Consider the following 21,185-nt stretch of genomic DNA (forward strand, 5'->3'; position numbering starts at 1 on the left):
AAAAGAGCATGAGTCAAGAGCGAGCAATGCATGTAGAATCATGTCTCATAAGCACCTGTTTATCCAAACAGAGCCTGGAGAAGTGAGACAGCATATAGACGGAGATTACGTGTCCGCGGGGAAGCTCTTTTCACAGCGCCGGCTCTTTCTCTCATTATTTTCTAAGCAGAGGACGCACTGTTGCATGTTCCTGACAGCACAGGGAGCTTAACGCATTTTCAGCGCTCAATCCGGTGCGCATTAAAAATTTAAAACGTCCCGGCTTTTAGCAAAAGAGCGCCATGCTTCAATTGAGTTTTCAATTGTCACCCTCCACCAAAGGCAGAACCTTCCCCAAGCTGCCAAAGCTGTGAAGTAAAGGTGCTTTTTGTACAATTTTTAATCCTGTCAACATTTGAAACATGAGGATAAACGTCAAACTGAATATGTTTTTGATAGTTTAGTTCCACACAATACATTTGGCTTAATAGCTTTTGTATATCTCCCTCTGACACATGAAAGACATACAATATAAACTATCTGTGGGGATTAGCAGAGTTAGGCAATCAGCAACTGACTGTAATATGTTCAACCAAAAGAGCAGCAAAGAAAGAGAGTTTTGTTTTTAACTAGTTTCTCTTCATCTCTCTGTCTTCTCCACACTCCAGACCATCTTTCCTTCATACACATTTCCTTCTGTTCTTCTATTTTATGCCATTACCCATCTATTCATCTCTCATTTAATAGGTATTTTACACAGCAGACATTTGGACCTGTCACAGCAGGAAAAGCATAGGTGCAACTAAAAACATTAACAATGACACTGTTCTATTCTAATGTCCCAGTAAGCCAATGACAGTGGGCCAGCATGCATAACACCAGTTTGCACTGGTATTATGCACATATGGGCCCAGTTGTCCAAAAAGTTTGATTTGGACTGAACTTATTCACATTTGTAAATCCCATGTTTTGCCATCCAGGATCAGCTAATCCATTTCACTTCTGTGCCGTTTTTTTTTTTTTTTTTTTTTAAAGCAACACAGTATTGGATCACCCTGATCCAGACATAAACTTTTCAAGATTACTTAATCTAGATAGCCACTGCTCTAAATAGGAGTACATATCACAATGTGGGCTACACCCTATGTCAACAATAACTGCCTTTTTTGGGTCTTCGGCATCTCTGTGTCTCTGCATTGTTGTTGCAGCCGGGGACGTTGCTGAAGCGGACACTTTCTACCACCAGAAATCCCCAATGAAGCCTCTAAACACAACCAGACATGTTCCTGCAGGAATGTGATCGGAAATCAAGGCGAAATGAACAACATCAACAACAGAGATTACATGTTTCCCTGACATTAGCCTGTAGCTACATGTAGCAGTGTACTTGCAGCCATGGAATGACTGTGATGGAGTGTAGCAGCACTTTCTAATAGGAAATATCACCAATAAAACCTACGACATGTTCCAGCAAGAATATTTTAGAAATCAGGGAGAAATGACCAACATCAGCAACCAAGATTACACGATTTTCTGATGTTAGCATGTAGCTACATGTAGCAGTGTACCTGCAGCCATGGAATGACTGTAATGGAGTATAGCGGCACTTTCTACTCTGAAAAATTACAAATAAAACCTGAACCAAAATCTTCACAACTGGACATGTTCCAGAAGGAATATTATCCAAAATCAGGGAGAAGTCCCCAACATCAGCAACCATGATTACATGCTTCCCTGATGTTGGCATGTAGCTACATGTAGCAGTGCAGGTAATGTCACAATCTGATGTCAGCTTGTCTCAAAAGTAGAAAAAAAAGGTTGGGAACAACATTTAGAACGGTCTAAAGCCTGAGGTCTTTGCTAAAGGGATTACCTTCCATATGTTTACCTCATTATTTGAAACTGAAAGTCAGTGCCAACACAGACGGGAAATACGACAAAGTTAGTGCACCATCTGAAATGTCATTGCTCAGCAGCACACGCAGAGTTCAAGCTCTAAAAGTTGCAAACACCAGCAATTAGACCCATCCACTGGAAAGAACAGCAAAGCAACAAAACTTCTCTTCTTTTCTGGTGTTGTACTCCGTGACACAAACAACAAACAAAACCAACAGATATAAAGACTTCAGAAATGCTGCTGCGTTTTTAAATTACAAGAGACACTAAAAAAATTTAACCTGAACAGAAATATTGTCTTGATTCACCTTCAATCCCTCGTGTCGCCACTCTCCTATTCTACAGTTCCACTTTTTTAATCATTTATTTTCACCAGACAATCCCTCTTTAAGATTTTATTAAGCCAGCGCTCTCATCCATAGCAACTCCATCCTTCTTTTCATCCCTCTATCACTTCATCTTCCCTCCATCCACCAATCTTTACTTCACTTTTACCTTTATGTCATTCAACACATTCAACTCCACCTTTCCTCTTCTTCCTCCCTCTCTCTGAGTTACCATGCAGAGTGTATATCCCACCCCCGACTGCACGATGCACAGCTTCCTCCCGGCACTGTCAGCTTGGCCGGTTATGGCGGTGGCAACATGCACGCCACGCAGAAAGGTCATCCTGGATTAGACCTTTCTGAGCCGCCGCGGCGCCTGCAGATGCATGCTGTGAGCTCCCATCGGCCTGACGGGCTCCTCAGTGACAGCAGGTGGCTTCAGGACCCGTGGGGGGTTCCTCCCTGCCTGACTCCAACCCAAGCAATCCCCCAAACCCCCAACCTCAACACACAAACACAAACGCACACTGACTTTTCACACCATCTCTGCTGCAACGTGACAAAGCAGCAGCACAACTCCCCATAAGAATCTTACATCATTTTCTTGTTGTTTTACAGCCACTGCCGGACTACTTCAGTGGTGTTGTTGATGTAACTGCTGACCTGTATGTGCTGGTGTAGGTGTTGCTGTATCTCCAAAATGTCAACAGGAAGAAACACAGAGAAGCAGTCTGTTTTTGTATAATGTGTAGGTCTTCCTCTTATCTTTTGTATTGGATAAGAAAAGATTTTACCTGCAATATTGATAGCTGAGATTTGTGGATGTGCCAACAACACTATAACAGAGTCTAATGGGGTAAACAGCATCAGCAGTCTGACTAACTACTAACAGAAAGGTTCTGACCCTAAGGCCAAACATTACATTTAAACCCCATCCTCAACCTGAAGCTCACCACCTGTTGCTGTGTTTCCATTGGCTTTTTAGGCTCCGATTGTAGGTAGTTTGGAGCAACCAATTAGTGTGTTTCCATGAGTTTTTTGGCTCCAATCATAGGTGTTTTGTAGCTACCTGTCAGTGTGTTTCCATTGGGGTTTTAGGCTCCAATCGTATGCGGGTTGTAGTGACACATCAGTGTGTTTCCATTAGCTTTTTGGGCTCCAATCATGGGTGTTTTGTAACCACCTGTCAGTGTGTTGCCATTGGCTTTTAAGGCTCTAATCATGGGTGTTTTTAGCAACCCATCTGTGTGTTTACATGAGCTTTTTGAGTTCCAATCATGGGTGTTTTGTAGCCACTTGTCAGAGTGTTTCTATTGGCTCTTAGGCTCCAATCATGGGTGTTTTGTAGCCTCCTGTCGGTGTGTTTCCATGAGTTTTTTTTGGCTCCAATCATAGATGTTTTGTAGCTACCCGTCAGTGTGTTTTCATTGGGGTTTTCGCCTCTCATCATGGGTGTTTTTAGCAACCCATCAGTGTTTTTCCATTGGATTTTAGGTTCCAATCATGGGTATTTTGTAGCCTCCTGTCGGTGTGTTTCCATGAGCTTTTTTGGCTCCAATTATAGGTGTTTTGTAGCAACCTGTCTGTATGTTGATCAGCTCTTTAGGCCCAAAATGGGTGTTTTGTAGCAACCAGTCTGCATGGATGATGCCATGAAAAGCCAGTGTTTTATACCAAGTGACTGCAGCTTTGCTTGCCAGGATTTTGCCCCTACAACTGGGTATTTTAAGCCAAAACATGATCTTTTCCCAACCATAACCAAGGGATTTATGTGCCAAAACCTAACCTCGTGTATATAATAATGTCTGAATGTATCTGCTATATAATAAAGTGCAAAAGTAGCACATTTATGGTTTGCAGTAACACACAATGTAAACATATTTCTGGCGACCGGGTTACAAAAACAACAAAATAAGACATAGATTGTACAGAGGTCTGCTTAAATCGAACTGAGGTTAAGATATACATTATAAGTAAGATGAGGAAAACTTTTCTAGTGGAGAGAGGTTATAGTTTGGGCTTGGTAAAGTCATGTATATGTATGTGTTTGTGTGGATGTGGATGTGTGTGTATGTGTGTGAGTTGGCAGTGCCTGCATGTCACAAGCTTGGCAGCATCTTGAAACCTGCATTAAAATACAACTAAAAATACTTTCTGCTGGCTTCAGCCATCAGAGACGGCAACAGGGGAACTGCAATGAGTCTATAATAATCTCTGCCATTTTCTTTCACACTGCACCTTAAGCCGCCCACACACTGCCCTCAGTCAGCATCCATCTATTCTTCCAGCGTGCTAATACGGGAAAGCAGCAAAAAAAAAAACGTCAATTTAGCAAAGAGGGGAAGAGAGACTCTGACTGTGTCCTCTTTTGTGGCTGGAAATTTACGTGCCATTGATTTCCTCTCAGCTTGTCTGCCCGACTCGCTGCTGTCTGCTGTTTAAAGGACAGCAGCAGAAAACTTTACCCAGTGGGGTCTCATCGAATCCATGAACAACCGGCAGCGAGAAGCCAGAGGACGAGAGACACCTGAACGAAGACACAGTGCCACTCCAGACACCTACTGGAGCATCACACAATTCAATACACTGTTTAGTCTGGTGGAGGACACAGTCGGCCAGCAGCAGGAGAACACACACAAACACACATGAACCCATGGGGAAGTTATTTAACAGAGACTGTTAAACTGAGACATATGGGCTCAATATTGACCTCAAATATAAATATTTAAGCCACAGATGTCACATTTCCGTTTCATAAAAAAATATTTTCTTGGCACACTTTGTTTATGCACTTGGTAATGTTTTCTGTAACTTAAAAGAATATCCCAGGTGGGCAATTATGCCTTAAAGTCCTTCACGGCCTGTTGGATAATGTTCCAGGTTGTAATTTAACTACTTAACATTATACCAGAGCCGTGGGAAACACTGGTGTCTGACTGGCTTAAAGTTGTTAAAAAAGGTACATCAGGACACGTAAAAACACAGTTTTGGGCAGCAATTTAAAGGGATAGATTTGATCTTTTTTTAAGTGGGGTTATATGAGGTATGTATCCATATTCAACTAGAGCACTCAGAGAGCACAGACCTCGACCAAGCAGCTCAGATTTCCCACCATTTTATTATTTTATCCACTTTGCTTCAACCGATCACCACCAAAATTTTATCATCTGTTCCTTCAGAACTTTTTGAGTTATTTTGCAGAAAAACAGACAAACGCTGGCGAAAACATAACCTCCTTGGCAGAGGTAATGAATTACCTACAGTGGATGGCAGTCGGCTGGCCCCCTAGTTTGGAGAAGAAGACAGGAGTGCCACCACAGAAGCGAAGAAATGTGCTACAGCAGCAAAACGTATTTTAGCCACCTGACAAAATCAGTATCAGTTTAAATGTACACTAGATAAGTTTCACTTTCAGTTCAGTGGTGAAAATATTCTGAAAATATCAGAATATTTTCACCACTGAACTGAAAGTGAAGCTTATCTATGTTTTCTTGAAAGCCAGACTCCATTGTCTAAACAGTAGTTTTACCTCACTGAACACAAAACCTGTTGGTCTACCGCTGCCTCGATCAGTTAGTTTCTTTGTGTATTGTGTGATTTTGGTGTTTTAAGAAGGTTAGTTCAGATTCATGAAAGTCACACAATAACACAAACTAACTTACTGATCGAGGCAGTGTTAGACCAGCAGTTCCTGTGTTCTGCAAGGTAAAATTACTGTTTTTCTCAATGGAGTCTGGTGGCTTTGAGCAGAGCGAACTAATAGCTCCAGCTCTCTGTCAGAAAGAGCTGTCTGACAGCAAGGTAAAGCAGAGAGAATATTCCTAATATAGCTTACACTTAATATTGATTTTTTTAGGTGGCTAAAATATGTTTTGCTGCCGTCCTTGTCCATAGCAGTAGATGGATTAGCACTCCTGCCTGCTTCTCCGATGGATACATGGACTATGGTTAAGTACTTAATACAACCCCACCTCTTAAAATCTGAACTATCCCTTTAACTACTTTTCTTCACTCTTACTCACGGTATATTAAACTGACAATAACCATAGCAGCAATCCTGTCTACAGGGCAAAACATGTCGCTGTGTGGACGCCTTTCACAGTTCCAGAGGAAGACAACAGGATTGCACGGAGGGTCTGATCTCCAACTGCCCGACACCCCACCAGATCAACAGACTTCCTGCAGCTATTAAACAGGTTAGACGCTGCACTGAAGGACCATCTCCAGAGTGTTAGCACAAGCTAATTAGCAGCAGCAGCTCACATCCAACACCAAGCTTTTAAAAGGCTCGACTCTGTTGTTAAACTTATTAATAATGGGTAGCCATGTGATGCTACAGTTAGCGATTGTTTGTATCGTTACCTGACAACCCAGTCTCTCGCTCTCTCTCTGGCTGTGTGTGTGTGTTATATGGGAGCAGGGGCGTTGAAGGTAGACCATTTGAACATACCCCAGAAAATCTCCCTCTCTTTCACAGCCTAATTTTGGCAGGTATGGAAGAGTCAGAACTGTTCTTTGTTTTTGTTGTGTCAGCAATAGTGATGTGAGTTTGATTTGATTAGGTCAGAGCTATGGAATATTAAATCAGCCAATTTCTCACTACATCTCAGCCTTTCTTACCTTCAGGTGTACATAAACAACAGGTTATACACTTATTTTTAAGACAGAAAAATGTGAAATTGGTACGAAATTGGTAACCGTATCAGTTATCGGCCATGAGATGCAGGTAATCGGTATTGGTTGAAATAATCCATATCGGTGCATCCCTATATAAAATGGTTGAAATCAGCAAATGTTTAATACTCTCTTTGTTAAATGACCTAAATTATTAATCAATAATCAGAATTGCTGACCAATTTTCTGTCTGCTTGGTGCATCGATTTCTGTAAAACCCAACAATATATTTTTTCCTTGTGTCAAGTTTTTAGGGGTTACTCAGTGGCCTGTCATTAGGTGTACCTAAGCTAACCCATACAACTGATATTTAATTGGCCATGGTAAATGATCCCTAAATTAAAACCTACTTCAACTTCCAAAACAAACAAATTAAACTTATCAAAGCCAGAAACCGTCCAAAAAATATTTTTTGTTGCAACTTAAAGAACTGCTAATAACTATTTTAAAAAGTTTTCCTGTGTTATGTCGGTCTAAATGTTGTTAAAGACGAGAATAAAATGCTGAAGGAGGTGTGGAGCAATTTTTTGGCATAAAAAAAATAATACATGTTGAAAATTCAGCTGCTGGCACCTTAAATAACTGGTATTATTATTATTATTACTGGCATTCAAAAACTCATGTGATTAAGCCCCCAGTTGGCAGACACACACGCACACACAACACAGTGCTGAACGTCTGTGCACATACACACACCCACAGCATGTGTTCAAAAAATGTTGTTGTTTTTTTTATACAACAAATACACACCCACTCATGAACAGATTAAATGTTCCACCATAAAATCAGAGAAATGCAGGAGTACAACATTTGTTCTTTTTCATTTCACAGTCAGTAGATTGGTCCTTCCACTCAGGCTGAGGTCTAATTAATTCAGCGGGAAATCAAGTAGAAAATCACCTCTAATGGACTTGTGGCCATATTGATATAGCTCCTCGATATCTGACGGGTGCAAATAGCTGTGAAAAACACGCAAAGCAGGTCTGAATCCTCACACAACCTCACGCAGGAATCAAACAACAGGTTCAGGATCTAAAAACTCTCATACCCAGAGGAACATACATTCAGTAACAGTTGCAAAATAATAAGACATCAAATCAACATGCTCTGTGAAAGCTTGTGAAGAGACGCAGTGACATTAGATTTAATTCTGGTGAAGGAAGCTAAACAGCTGATGAACAGAGCAGGAAACCATCTTTAACGCCTGATAAACTCACATCATAACCACAACCCATCCTCATTACACTTGGTTCTAATTCAATTCTACATGCTGGCAGATTCAAATACATCCACGTGACTCTACAATGAGGGTATCGACTTTTAAAGCATTTCAATAATTAATTTCAAGCTATTACATGGCCTGCTGAAGGACCACTCGAAAGTTTAGAAATTCCAATTACTCTCCACTTTCACGAGCAAACTGCCATTCATTATCTCAGCCTGAATAAAAACAGAGCACCATCAATTATTAATCAGTAAACTTAATGAGCTTATTAACTAAAAACAGCACCTGCTGTTGTGTCTTACACAAGAAAAACAGCCACACAAGTAGCTTTGTGAGGATGACACATTAGAGCTTTGAGCTAAATGTAAGGTCGTCACACGATGTGGTTGTTCCGAGATTGTTCTCTCTTTTCAGCGACTGCCCCTGAAAATGAGGACTCTTTCCCAGGCCACAAATTGTCACTTTTTTTGGTGAAAATGTTCTTATAATTTATAATGTCAGAGTTTCAAATAAAACCAGATTCTTCTCTGTTTTTTCCTTTTTACATTTAGACATCCAAAACCGTGTCTGTAAAGAGGTAAAAATGAGTCGAACACAGCAACGACTGGCCATGTGCCGAAACTTGTTTTTAATAGGTAGCAGAAATGTAAAAGTTTACCTTTTCACCTAGCAACTGCTGCACGTGCTGTCACTGTCTTAGGTAGGCTGTCCAGTCATTTCACATTACTGTGTTAGTAGGCTTCTGTATTACCCACTGTACTGTGAGAGCTTTACGTCTCGTTTCCACTTACATATGCGACTGGTGTCCATAGATTCGCAAAAAATACGGATGTTGCCTCTAGTGTCCAACGCAGGGAAGTGCATTTCTTTACAGATGGATAGAAACCTGATAGAAACTACCTGTTCTTGAGGCAAATTACGTACCGAAATATTACGAAGGGAAGGGAAGGAGTTTCGCAGGCACATCGGCTATCACGGAGATTCCCGTCGGAATGAATGGACTTTCGGTTGACTCATCTCCGTACACATACATAAGTGGAAACAAGCTGTTACACGCAGAGATTATTTTATTTTGAAAGCCCCTGACCTGATGTCGCAGTTAAGGCCAAAACACACCGGCGCCGTACGACGTGCGTCAAAACAGCCGCCCCCATTATTTTATATTTACAAACCCACACCGGCGGCAGCTCGACACGCGTTGACGTGCCGCACCGTGGCACTTTACGCTATTGTCCTATTTTTCCAGCGTCGCCGCCCTTGAAAAAGCGGTTGGCAACCAGTACCGCCACCTAGTGGAATAGTGCAATAAAAATCTGGTTGACGCCCCGTAGCGCAACGCTTTTTGTGTGTGTTGGGGCGGCAGTTGACTCGCGTCAATGACGCCGCCGTCATATGACGCCGCTGGTGTGTTTTGGCCTTTAGGCTACTCTCATGTCTCGTGCTGCTGTTAGGATGATTAAGATGTCTAGTGTCAGTTTCTGGCGACCCGCGGGACCCGCAAATGGACCTGCGGGTCGGGCAGCAGTGATCGTCTGTTAAATCGGTCTGTAAATTATATTTTGACATTATTATTATAATCTNGAATATCGAATACCAAATTTTCATAACGGATACCTACCCATAGAAACGAATATTCGAATATCCGAATATTTGGGTACAGCCCTAGAAACCAGAGGGTGGGCGCTGCATTTATGCAACAATGGCATCCCGATATCAGCGGTAACCCCTAAATGAGTGAAGCACTAACATGCAACCATGTCCAGACCATCTACCACAACAACAAACAGAGGGAGCGTGACTTCATTCTCTGCTCAGGATGTCATTACTCCACTGTATCTTCACAAGGCAAATAGTGGTTCGCTGCTCCAGAGTCTGTGTTGGTCACATCCATGGCATCCTTGTTGTCTCTCACTGTTCAACATCTCTAATTCAAAAGTCACTGCTCCAGAAACATTCTTGTTTCTGAGGAGGGGAACAGTTTGACAAATCATATCCAAAGCCTTTCCTCGTCTGTCTGTCTGTCCTTGCAGCTTCAAAAACTAAATCTCAAACCTGCATCACAGAAGCAAGCGTCACTGTGGTCCGTTTTTATGCTTGGTATTAACATCTGATCACGAGCCTTTATTCATAAGCATTCTTGTCCTCTCAGTTCTGGAGACTGTTTTGGTTGAATGTTTTTTTTTTTCCTAAAAATGTGGCCACACCACACAGATGTTATTCATACCTGTGTGAGATCTGATAACAGTGTGATCCAGACCACCTCCAGATGAGGTCTGGCCAGTCTGATGGCATTCTGTATGCATCTACACCTGCAGTAAATGAGTTTCCCTGATACAAATCACATGTTAACACCAAGTGTACAAGGAGCCTCGCAGCTGGGTGCTGGACCAATCAGCAAACTGCAGGAAACAGTTAACATAATGACATGATGATTCATCATCCCTTAAGTACAGTAATCCAGCGCTCTGGATATAACATGCTCAATTCTGCAGTATCATGACCTTCCTCTCGTCACTCTGACTTTGATTTAAATAACTTCCAGAACTGTTTTGTTGTGTCTTCTACAGTGTTAGTCTACAGCCCAAGTCATGTGTTTGTCCAGTCAGGTGTAGGAAGGGGTCCTGTGATGCCTTAGCGACGGTCAAATCATCTGTTGGTCAAAATAAATAACTGGCTCAATCATATTTTGATCAATACACATGGACACCATCCCTAACCCAAGTTAATTTCCAATCAGCAGGCATCCAAGAGACATAGCGCCAAAAAACGCATATATAGTGAGGCTAAACGTGACGTCCTGTAATCCTGGTTGTTACAACTCTGACAAGTCAAAGCATCTACCCTCAGAAAGTTCGCAGCAGTAAAATTTGCTATCGTCCCTTGAACATTTTTACCTCTATGCACACCTTTGTTCCACTCACAGCTGAGAAAACCATCCAAAAAAGCCAAGCCGTACCTCGTCCACGTTCTCAAAGGCGTTGATGATGTCATAGGGCAGGCAGGACAGCAGGTCAATGACAAACCAGGTCTTCAAGTAGTTCATACGGATGAGCTTAGGGTCAGAGATGACCTCTCCGCCGGGCCCCACGAAAGTGGTGTGGAAGTTGAGGACGATGTCCACCAGGAAGATGACGTCCACCACGCTGTCCAGCACCAGCCACACGATGTTGTTCTGCTTGGTCTTGAAGGAGACGTTGTAGGGCACCATGATGGCCGTGTAGAAGGTGAGGATGAGGATGACCCAGTCCCAGGTGGTCTTGAAGGTGCAGTAGTGGAGGATGATGTGGGGAGGGGTCTTGGGGGCCTCCTGCTTGTACTGAGGGAGGATGTCGGAGTTCAGCTGCAGAACCTGGAGACAGAGAAGAAACGTTTACTCGAAAAAAAGCTTTATTGGGTTTCTGTTAATCAGGTACACTTTTCTTCCAAGAGTGAATTAAAATACCCTTTCATTGATACATACTAAACACACTGAAAATCAAGAATCGGACTGAATTCAACTGATAAGTCAGTACCATCATTTAAAAACTTCATGGACTTGTCTCTATGTAACTGTTTGATCCAGCCAACTTCTGAATCTCATTTGCTTTCTTATGTTTACTTCATTTATATGTGTATTTATGTATTGTATGTATCATTAATCTTCTTTAATGTGTTGTCCCTTGCCTGTGCTTACTTCATCTATTACTGTATGCATTTTACAATTTTTGTTTTCTAAATTACTTTCTGTAAATCATTTTGTTCCCTTATACATAAATAATACTTAATTTTTCCTTTTGAAGAAAATGTTAACAAGGTAACAACCGAATATGTATTCATTTTTTCCATTCATACCTTATTTTTCTACTTTTTAATTTAGATTCAGTAACATTTGTAACACACGATTTCCACCTTTCTATACAATTATTCTTACACTCCAATATGGTAATATTGTAACATGGAGCACTTTTATGTAGTTTACTGTATATATTACTTTTCTTTGTGTATTTATGTTTAACTCTACAATGTATGAATACAAAGTAAATTTATAGTATTTAAATATTTATTTTTAATACATTATGCATACCAAGCATCTTAAGCACAAACATCTTCCTCAAAGGGAACACAGCATGAAAGAGTACAAACCATAGAACAAGTGAAGTTATGAATAAAAAAAATTCAAAATTATAAAATATAACCAGCCCTGAGCCCTTCTGGTATAATCTAAGAAAACAGGTGAATTTTATAAAGAAAGTTCTTTTTCCTCATCTGTGAAAATTAGTGTTTTTTTCTCACAAAATATAAAAATATATACTTGTCACCTTTTTTTTTTTTTTTTTTACAGATGAAATAAAAAGATTTGAAAAATTAACCTGAGAAAATTAACCTGTTTTCACAAATGAAAAAAAAAAAATCAGAATTATCCTAATTTTTATTCCTGTTTTCACGTGAAAAAAAATACGAAAATGACCCTTAAAAAAAATCACCTTTTGTAATAGATAAAAGAAAAAGTACAAAAATTATCCTGAAAAAAAATCACCTGTTTTCACAAATGAAAACAAATATCAAAATTATCCTAATTGTTTTCCGTGTTTCAGATGAAAAAAAAGGTAGAAAAATGAAAAAAAAATCACCTGTTTTCACAGAAGACATAAAAACTGAAAAACTATCCTGAAAAAAATTCACCTGTTTTTACAGATGACAAAAAAAAAATTGAAAAGTTATCCTGAAAAAAGAATTGGCTTTCATAGATGAAAAAAAGAAAATTCTAAAACAAATTCACCTTTTCTCATGAATAATAATTAAAAAAATATATATATATCCTTAAAAAACACCTGTTTTCACAGAATGGGGAGAAAATTTTAACATAAAAACACCTCCACAAAAAGAAAAGTCTTGCTTGCCTCTTAGGGCTTCCTTAGGGCAAATTTTTATCTCATCATTAACAGAGCAAAATAAAACAAAACAGTATAGATCACTAATGTTATAAAACATATGTACAAAACAAATTACTTGATCTTCCTTTTTTAAACTTTGTTTTACATGTCATACATTCAAAGATATTCAAAAGGATTAAACTTATGCATTTGTAAACAAACTTTATCTCTAACAAGTTCACCTGTCTTTTACACTCAACAAATTAAAACTTCATCTATTTTGCTTCTGGCCCAGTCTTGACTTTATACTTTAAACTGAGCACAAAGACAACTAACCTGTTTTATTGATTTGTTCACATGTAGTCTGCAGTTCAACACGGTGAAAAGTTTGGTTTATTTTCTGTAAATTATATTTCTAATTTTCGGTTATATTTGTAAGAGAAACCTGAGAAATAGAGCTTGGCCATGTAAATGCACTCCAGGTGTTTTATAAAAGGTAGGATACTAGAAAGAAAAAGCAAAAGAAGGGAGAGGTGAAATTAATCTTGTGAAACAGATGAAAGCGATTAAGGAAAAAGTAAGCACAAAAACGACTTTGCTTTTTAGTCTAGTCATTATTACCTACTGCGGCTACAGAGAGGGGGAGAATAGAGCCAGAAAAGTATATTAAAATTTGTGATGTTTTCCTCCCCTGTTTCCATCTGCATTCATCTCTCTTGTTGCTGCGCACAGCTCCCTGTGACAAAACTGCATAATGAATAAATCTGGCTTGAAATGAGACAGAAATGAGAAAGAGAAAATCAGATGAGAGGAACACAAGTGTTGACCAGACAGATAAAAAAAACAACCAGTCATTATATTTTGCAGTGCGGTGATGATAACTCCTGCTGAGCTCAGCCTCCTCTGCATAACAGAGACGGCATTAAATCATACACACAGCAGTTTGATTTCCTCTGCAGGCCACAGAGAGATCACACATCAACCGCTCCACTCATTTTACACTCAACTGCATATTATTCTGTTTTCATCCAGCTGCTACAGAGATGAACTGTAATATCGTCTGCAGCTCCAAATATATTATACATGATTATAAATCAGACTCATTTAAACACGTTCTGCTGTTTAAAAGAAAAACACCACCAAGATACACTTAAATATCAGCTCCAGTACACTGACGGAGATACTTATGCAACTTTAATGACAAGTTCTAGTGGTAATATTGCTGTTTGACAAATACTGCTTCCACAAATAATACTGAAGATAATATTTAAATATTGTTAGTAATACTGCTAATAAGACTAACTACCATTATTTCTATTTCTTGTCATATTACATTGGTGAGACTACTTCTAGTAGCACCGTTGCCACCATAATGGTATCAATATTGCTACCCACTAGTACTTCTACTGCTAATTAGGGATGCAGGATATATCTATCAGGCAAATAAATTATCAGCCAACAATGGGACATTTTTATTTATATGCATTATTACGATACTTAAGATTATAGCAGATATATAGCAGCAATAATATGAAGCCAGACTGCTTTCATTGACTTAACAAGGGCAGCAACTACACACCCGACAAAGTGAGTGGCGGCAAATGTACCTTTAAACTTGGTTTGCAAGCTGCCAATAAACACAGAGAGGGAGAACAACAACTGCAGCATCTTTCCTAGAGAGCAAAACAAGTTGCGGTGTGGACGTCTTTGACAGTTCCAGAAGAAGACAACAGGATTGCGCAAAGTGTCTGATCTCCGACCGCCCAGCAAAGGTACGACACAGCGCTGAAGGACTGTCTCCAGAGTGTTAGCACGAGCTAATTAGCAGCAGCGGCTCACTTCCAACACAGAGCTTTTAAAATACTCGACTCTGTTGTTACACTCATTAATAACAGCTAGCCGTGTGATGCTACAGTTAGCGATTATTTGTATCGTTACCTGCCGACCCAGTCTGGAGCACGTCTCTCTCTGTCTGTGTGTGTGTGTGTGAGTTGAGTGTTCATGTGTGAGGCGATTCAATAGCGCATCGCTACTCTACTTAGTAGCTGTAGGCTAGTCTATCATGGGAAGGTGAGACGGCGCCTGGGTGTGTTTATAAAAATGCAGCATGACGATATAAACATTTCATATACCAGATATATCGTGGGCGTACCATAGGCTGACCAAACGTCCTCTTTTGCCTGGACATGTCCACTTTTCACATCCTGTCGGGGGGGTGTTTATAAATTGATGATAATGTCTGGTTTTCCTTGTGTGTGTGTGTGTGTGTGTGTGTGTGTGTGTGTGTTAGAGTGCGGCACGGGCCACATATTTCTGTCCGAAACCGAACCGAGCCCGACATTATTTAATTACTAAAGCACTGAGTTTGTGTCACACAGTTGTTATGGTTACAGGCTATTTAACAGGCCGTGGGTGCTCCGCGGAGAGTGAGACCTCCGTGTTTGAGACGGGAGCGGGCGGCGGGAGCGGGTGGCAGGAGGTCCGACGCTTCCAGCGAGAGGAGAGGGAGAAATATAACAAAATAAGATAAAATAGGAAAACTTGTTTCTCTCTTTCATTTTATTTTCAGCATTTAATCAAGGCGGAGGCGGGCGGCTGGAGGTCCGAGACTTCCTGCGAGGGGAGAGGTAGAAACAAACAGCCAGTGTGTGTGTGTGTGTGTTATGTTCAGGTGTTGTCACGTAAATAACAGTCCCCAAGCAATAAACAGGACAGACAATAGGATTTTATTTATTTTTACACTACATTTTCACTGAAAGCTGACCGAATCCGACCCGACCCGTCGGGTAGGCCTACCGTCAGGACCCGTCAGGCTCAGATCGGGTAGCCACACTCTAGTGTGTGTATGTGTCCCCTATCTATAGGGGCCTATCTGAATTTTTGTCTTTGAGAGATATTATTTTATAATACAACTGAATTTATAACTGAATTTATCATTTAAGTAGGCTATCTCCTGGCCAGGCCGAGTGTCCTCTTTTTTGGAAATCAAAATATGGTCACCCTAGCCTACCATAAACTACAGGTTATACAGTTCTTTTTTGATTGTATCAGCTATCAGCCATGAGAAGCAGGTAAATATCGGTTATGGTATCAACTGAACAAATCTGTATCGGTGCATCCCTTCAGCTGATACTAATGCAGCAGCAGCTGCTACCACTACTGGTGCTGTTTCTTCAAGTGCTATTACTACTACTGCTGCTACTACTTCTACTACCTCAACTACAACTACTACTGCTGCTGCTTCTCACCATCCATAACTACTGCCACCTCTATATTTGTAGCCTACTTCTCCTGCTACTACTTCTGCTAGTACTATAATTAATAACACTATCATTGCTACTACTGTTACAAACACTTCTAATGCTACTGCTGCCTCTACTAGTTGTACCACTGTTAATGCTACCACTACTACTACTACAGCATCTATAGCTACATGTACTGTTACTACTCACTTCTACACTTGTAATACTGCTTCTTCTACTGCCATTGCAACAGTGTCTATCACTACTACTACTATTATGCTTGACGTATCTGCAAGTCACAAGTGTCCACACCATCAGACACGACCCTTCAGACTTAGTGTTTATAGTGGTTATGTTATCAAGACGGCAACCTTACAGCTACAAATAATGACAACACATTCATAGGAGCTAGTCTCAGTTAGCCTTGGTTAGCTTTAGTTAGCCTCTGTTAGCCTCATTTATCCACACAGTAGGACTCAGTGGGGTGTGAAGTAACAGGGCGGGCCGGCAGAGCTGAGGATCAACAGCCGGCTTCATAACGGAGGAGCCGCATCTCATCTCATCCTCATCACCAGAGCTGCCAATTAAACAGCCCGCGGTCAAGAGCAGCACCGCCGCTCAAAAATTAGACTGCCAATTAGGAGCCCAGCAGCGTTGTGGGGAGGAAAGAAAACTCTGCTTATGTGACACTCGACAGCGTCCTCGACAGAAGACGCCAGCTGTGCCTTTCAGGCTGCGGAGCAGATGGATCACCTGCGATATCTATTGAGCGTGCTCAGGACGTTATGCAACCATCTCCCATCCTGCACCAGGCTGGGAGATGGGGAGGAGGGAGGGTGGAGTAGCTTGGAACTTATTTTGCCTTTTTCTCCTCCCTGCCAACACTAGCGCTTTCTTGCCTTTACATTCTCCTCTTCCTTCCTGTCACATCTCTTACTCTCACATCCTTCTGTCCTTCTTTACTTGCATAACTTCTTTCTCTTTTCCTTCTCCTTCACTACATGATCTTTGTTCCTTCCTTCCTACACAACTTGAATTCCTTTTAAAAAGCCAAAGTGAATCTGAAACGTCATGTTCTGTTCTAGACATAAGAAAACCTTATATTCACAATCACCTTAACTTTTGTAATAATGCAAATGACCAGAAATCAAACTTTGGAGCAGCTTACCCAACAGAATGCTGCGTGGTTCACTCCATATTTCCCATAAGCCCCAGAACATCCCACTTTAAGCTGTGTTTAGATGATACTTGAGTCGTCAGAACATGGAGTTCTGTTTTGTAAATATGTCTAACATCAATATCCAAGTCATATTTATGTCTGACAAACACAGATTTGTCTGAGTGCTTGGAGCACCCCCAAAAAATGCCCAAACAAAATTTCATTTTTCCACTGTCACTGAATAAAATTGTTTTTGTTCAATTGTGTGACATGATCTGGTGGTCATATTATTAATAGGCTATCTATGAATAGGCTAATACATCAATTTGCAAACGTACGATAAATAATGTATTATCGGGTGTCCAATAATACATTATTTACAGTACGTCCTGCCCGAGTGCAGCACCTCTTGCCTCCGGCGTTTGAAGACATACCTGAGGAACAGCAGTGGCGATATGCGCAACAGTAAACTGGCATTCTTGACCATAAACACCAGGAGGACCAAAGATCTGGACGCAGATAAAATCATTGATGCCTTTGCCAGCAATCACAGTAAGAGACGCATCGTTCTTCTGTAAAAACGTCTAGTGGTGAGTAACAATATATCAGCCTGCCATAGGGGATTATTTTTTATTATACTCTGGCATAGCTGATAGTGTTGTTGTGTTGCATTAGTGTGGGCTGTAGACACTTCCTGAGGTTTCTACCATTTAAACTTCTTATGGGGGTGAGTTTTTCCTGATCAGCTGTGAGGGTCCAAAAGACAGAGGGATGTCGTATGCTGTAAAGCCTCTGAGGCAAATTGTTATTTGTGATATTGGACTTTATAAATAAAATTGAATTAAAAATTGTCCCAACTCTAGTGGATGGAGTCGGTTTGATGAACAATAGAAACACTACAGCCGTTCACGTTCATGGCAGATGACACTGCAAAGATGACACAGCTGGAACGTTTAGCACGTGCTTGGCACCACAGTTTACACAACATATGTTCACAAGTTTGTGTAGATGCTCACAGTGTTGTATTTATAGTTAGTATTGTACTCATGGTTCTTGGTGTGGACGGCCTTTTACCCAGACATTTCTGAAAGCCAGAAAGGACTGAATGTCAATTTTTTTAGTCAGCAAAGATTTCAGCTAGAAAGTAGAAGAAACTGTATTATAGATGTATGATTCCATGCCTCTGGGTTTTAATGAGCTGTAGCTTTTTGCATGCTTTTACTCCTTTTATTTTTGTATAAAAATAAGAACCCCAGTGATGCAGAATGTCCACAAAGTTGGTGGACTCAAAAGAGACAGATTTAAGAAATGAATGGTCAAAACTGAAGCAGCGATATCTTGATTTTTAGTCTCTAGTTTTGGACATTTTTCATCATACAACCCCCCAAACTCAAGCCCACTTCTCCCAAACCACACTCCTTCAGTTTTCTTTTAAAGGTTTGAAGTCTTAAGTTTCAGGGGTTTACCATTTCCATCTTTCCTTCCTTTCACTTGCTTGCCTCCCTCCTGCCCTTATTTGCTTCCTTCCTTCCTAACATAATTCCTCTTTTCTTCCTTGCTTAAGTTATTACTTCTTTTTTCCTCACTTATTGAAATACATCTCTTTGCCCTTTGATTTTTCCCCAGCTCTCTCATTTCACTGCTTCTTTCCTCCTCCATTCCATCCTCTCATCCCTCCTTCTGCCCTCATCCCTCTTAAACAGCCCTGGAAGTAACACTTTTGCTAAAAACCCACCCTGCTTCTCGCCTCATGTGCTAAGCAGGGATGAAACTCAAACAGATTCTGATTAAAGGCGATACACCTCACTCAAACCCTCATGAATAAAACAGGTGGGTGCGCTCCGGCAAAAAAAGAAAAGAAAACATAAGCCATCATCTCACCCCGAAATCCATTTTCTAAATTTCCAGCAGCAGTCACAATCATTCAGAGTGCCCACAGCACCCTGCTTCTGTCTCCCCACCCAACATGAAATATTAATGACACCCGCAGTCCACAGGAGCACAGCGCTCCCAGGAAGAGAAAGCACCGCTCGCTGTGTCAAACAACTGCAGTTCCAGGGAAGTTGGCATGTGCGTGTAAGTTGAGGGAGAGTGGGGTAGGATGGATGTGTTGAGGGAGTGGCTGTGTGCGATTAAGTAAAGTATGCATGTGTTGCTGTGTCAGTTTATTAATGCATGCATCAGTGTGTGGCTGCGTTAACTCAGCGTTAGTACAACAGCTTGAATGTGCACTTAATGTTTTATGTAAAGATTTATTTGTGCAGAAATAATAATAAGAGCAGAGAGTTGCCATGGTGGCATATTTGTACAGCCTGTGTGCGTGTGCAGAGGAGTGTCCTGAGGTGGCCTGCAGCAGTGCTAACTTCCAGGTGCCAGGTTACCTGTTGTGGCACTGCTGGTTTGTTGTTCATTGAATGAACACTAAAGTCACGTTTCAGTTCAATCTTGTAAGTTTAGGATTTGACTATGTTGGAGCTTTCCAAAGCATTGAAGAGGCTGATCCTTCAGATCAATGTTTTTTTTTGTTTTTTTTAGCAAATTGACACTCTTTGGTACCATGTTTAGAAAGAGCACTTCATCTTTTCAGACAGACAAATGAAACCCATGCTCACTGAGAGATTCCATTTAAGGAGCTAATCGAACAGTGGTTAGCTACAACGTAATTTTAAGACATCGGCTTTCAAGAAGAAAGGGATAATGCCCTCGGAGGTGTCCATTATCAGGAGCTCATGGAAAACGGGGAGGACAGAACCTTCTAACACAGCATTATGTGGCTTATACCATGGTCACTTGCCAAAGAAACAAAAATAAGACCATTTTGCAATAAAGATCTACAGTTTTCCACAAGCCATAAAGCCCAGTTCAGACCAAAGATTCATGACAAGACAAGTTGAAACACGCAACTACTCACAATGCACCCCTCTGCAATGCTTTAAAAACCTGCCAGTCACACGAATGCAACCAGATGAGACGGTGTATCATCTCAATGCAACAACTCTCTGTACTTCTGTTCTGATTTGCAGCTTTTCAGGTTTATTTTGTGGCTGAATATAATTTGTAGCTTCTTAGAATATGAACGAGGATAGTGATAGTGAGATACTGGCTACAGCTGCATTTGTAGTAGTGACCAGCTGAGTGTCAGGTGACACCATCAGCCAGTTTGAGTAGGGTTGGGTCGGTTCTCGGTAATACCAATTTGGTTCGGTACTCCGTCTTGGACCGGGTTTTTTTTTTTGGAGACCGACCGGACCGCATACGTCAGGCCCAAACATACTCTGGCGGAACGTACGCGGAGCGGACTCCACGGAGGACTGTCCGGACTAAAAGCGGACGTCCGCAAGCCCTGTACGCGCAAAGCTCAGACTTTACGACCACGCGGACTCCGCTCCACACACCAGTGTCACACAAAAGACTGCTCGGCATGTATTTTTCACATCGCGGGGATTTTTCATGGACATTTTTACAGGAAACTACAACGTGGAAGTGCGCTCAACTGGAAGTCCGAATGACTGTGGACATTCCTCGCGGAGTCCACTCCACTTATAGTACGCCTGAGTCTGTGAGCACCTACGTGTCTGCCTCTTCGCCAAGCGCACAGCGAGCAGGAGAGAGAGGGGGGACTGAGCTAGGTGCGAGTGCGCATGCGCCGAGGCCTCTACTGTAGCCTGGAGTTTGTTTAACAGTGACGGGGAGTCGGTAATGGCGGACAATTTAGTCTCGAAGAAATCAAAGAATGCGCCACTATGGCAACACTTCGGCTTTGAGTCAGACGAAGGAGGCAACCCTTGTTTGCACTGATTGAGTAAGCTGCAAAGTTTATTTGTAAGGAAT

At 41.2% G+C, this 21,185-nt stretch overlaps 1 protein-coding gene across 1 annotated transcript in view; it reads right to left on the reverse strand.

Annotated features, from left to right (window-relative positions):
• The window catches only part of LOC126401138 (potassium voltage-gated channel subfamily H member 5), a 157,933-nt gene that overhangs the window by 90,869 nt on the left and 45,879 nt on the right, over nt 1-21,185 (reverse strand). The window contains exon 6 of the mRNA XM_050062240.1: nt 11,057-11,449. Within this exon, the coding sequence (XP_049918197.1) occupies nt 11,057-11,449 (393 nt within the window). The remainder of the gene's footprint in view (nt 1-11,056; nt 11,450-21,185) is intronic.

The sequence above is a fragment of the Epinephelus moara genome, chromosome 14 (genome assembly GCF_006386435.1).
Source record: "Epinephelus moara isolate mb chromosome 14, YSFRI_EMoa_1.0, whole genome shotgun sequence".
Lineage (NCBI taxonomy): Eukaryota > Metazoa > Chordata > Actinopteri > Perciformes > Serranidae > Epinephelus > Epinephelus moara.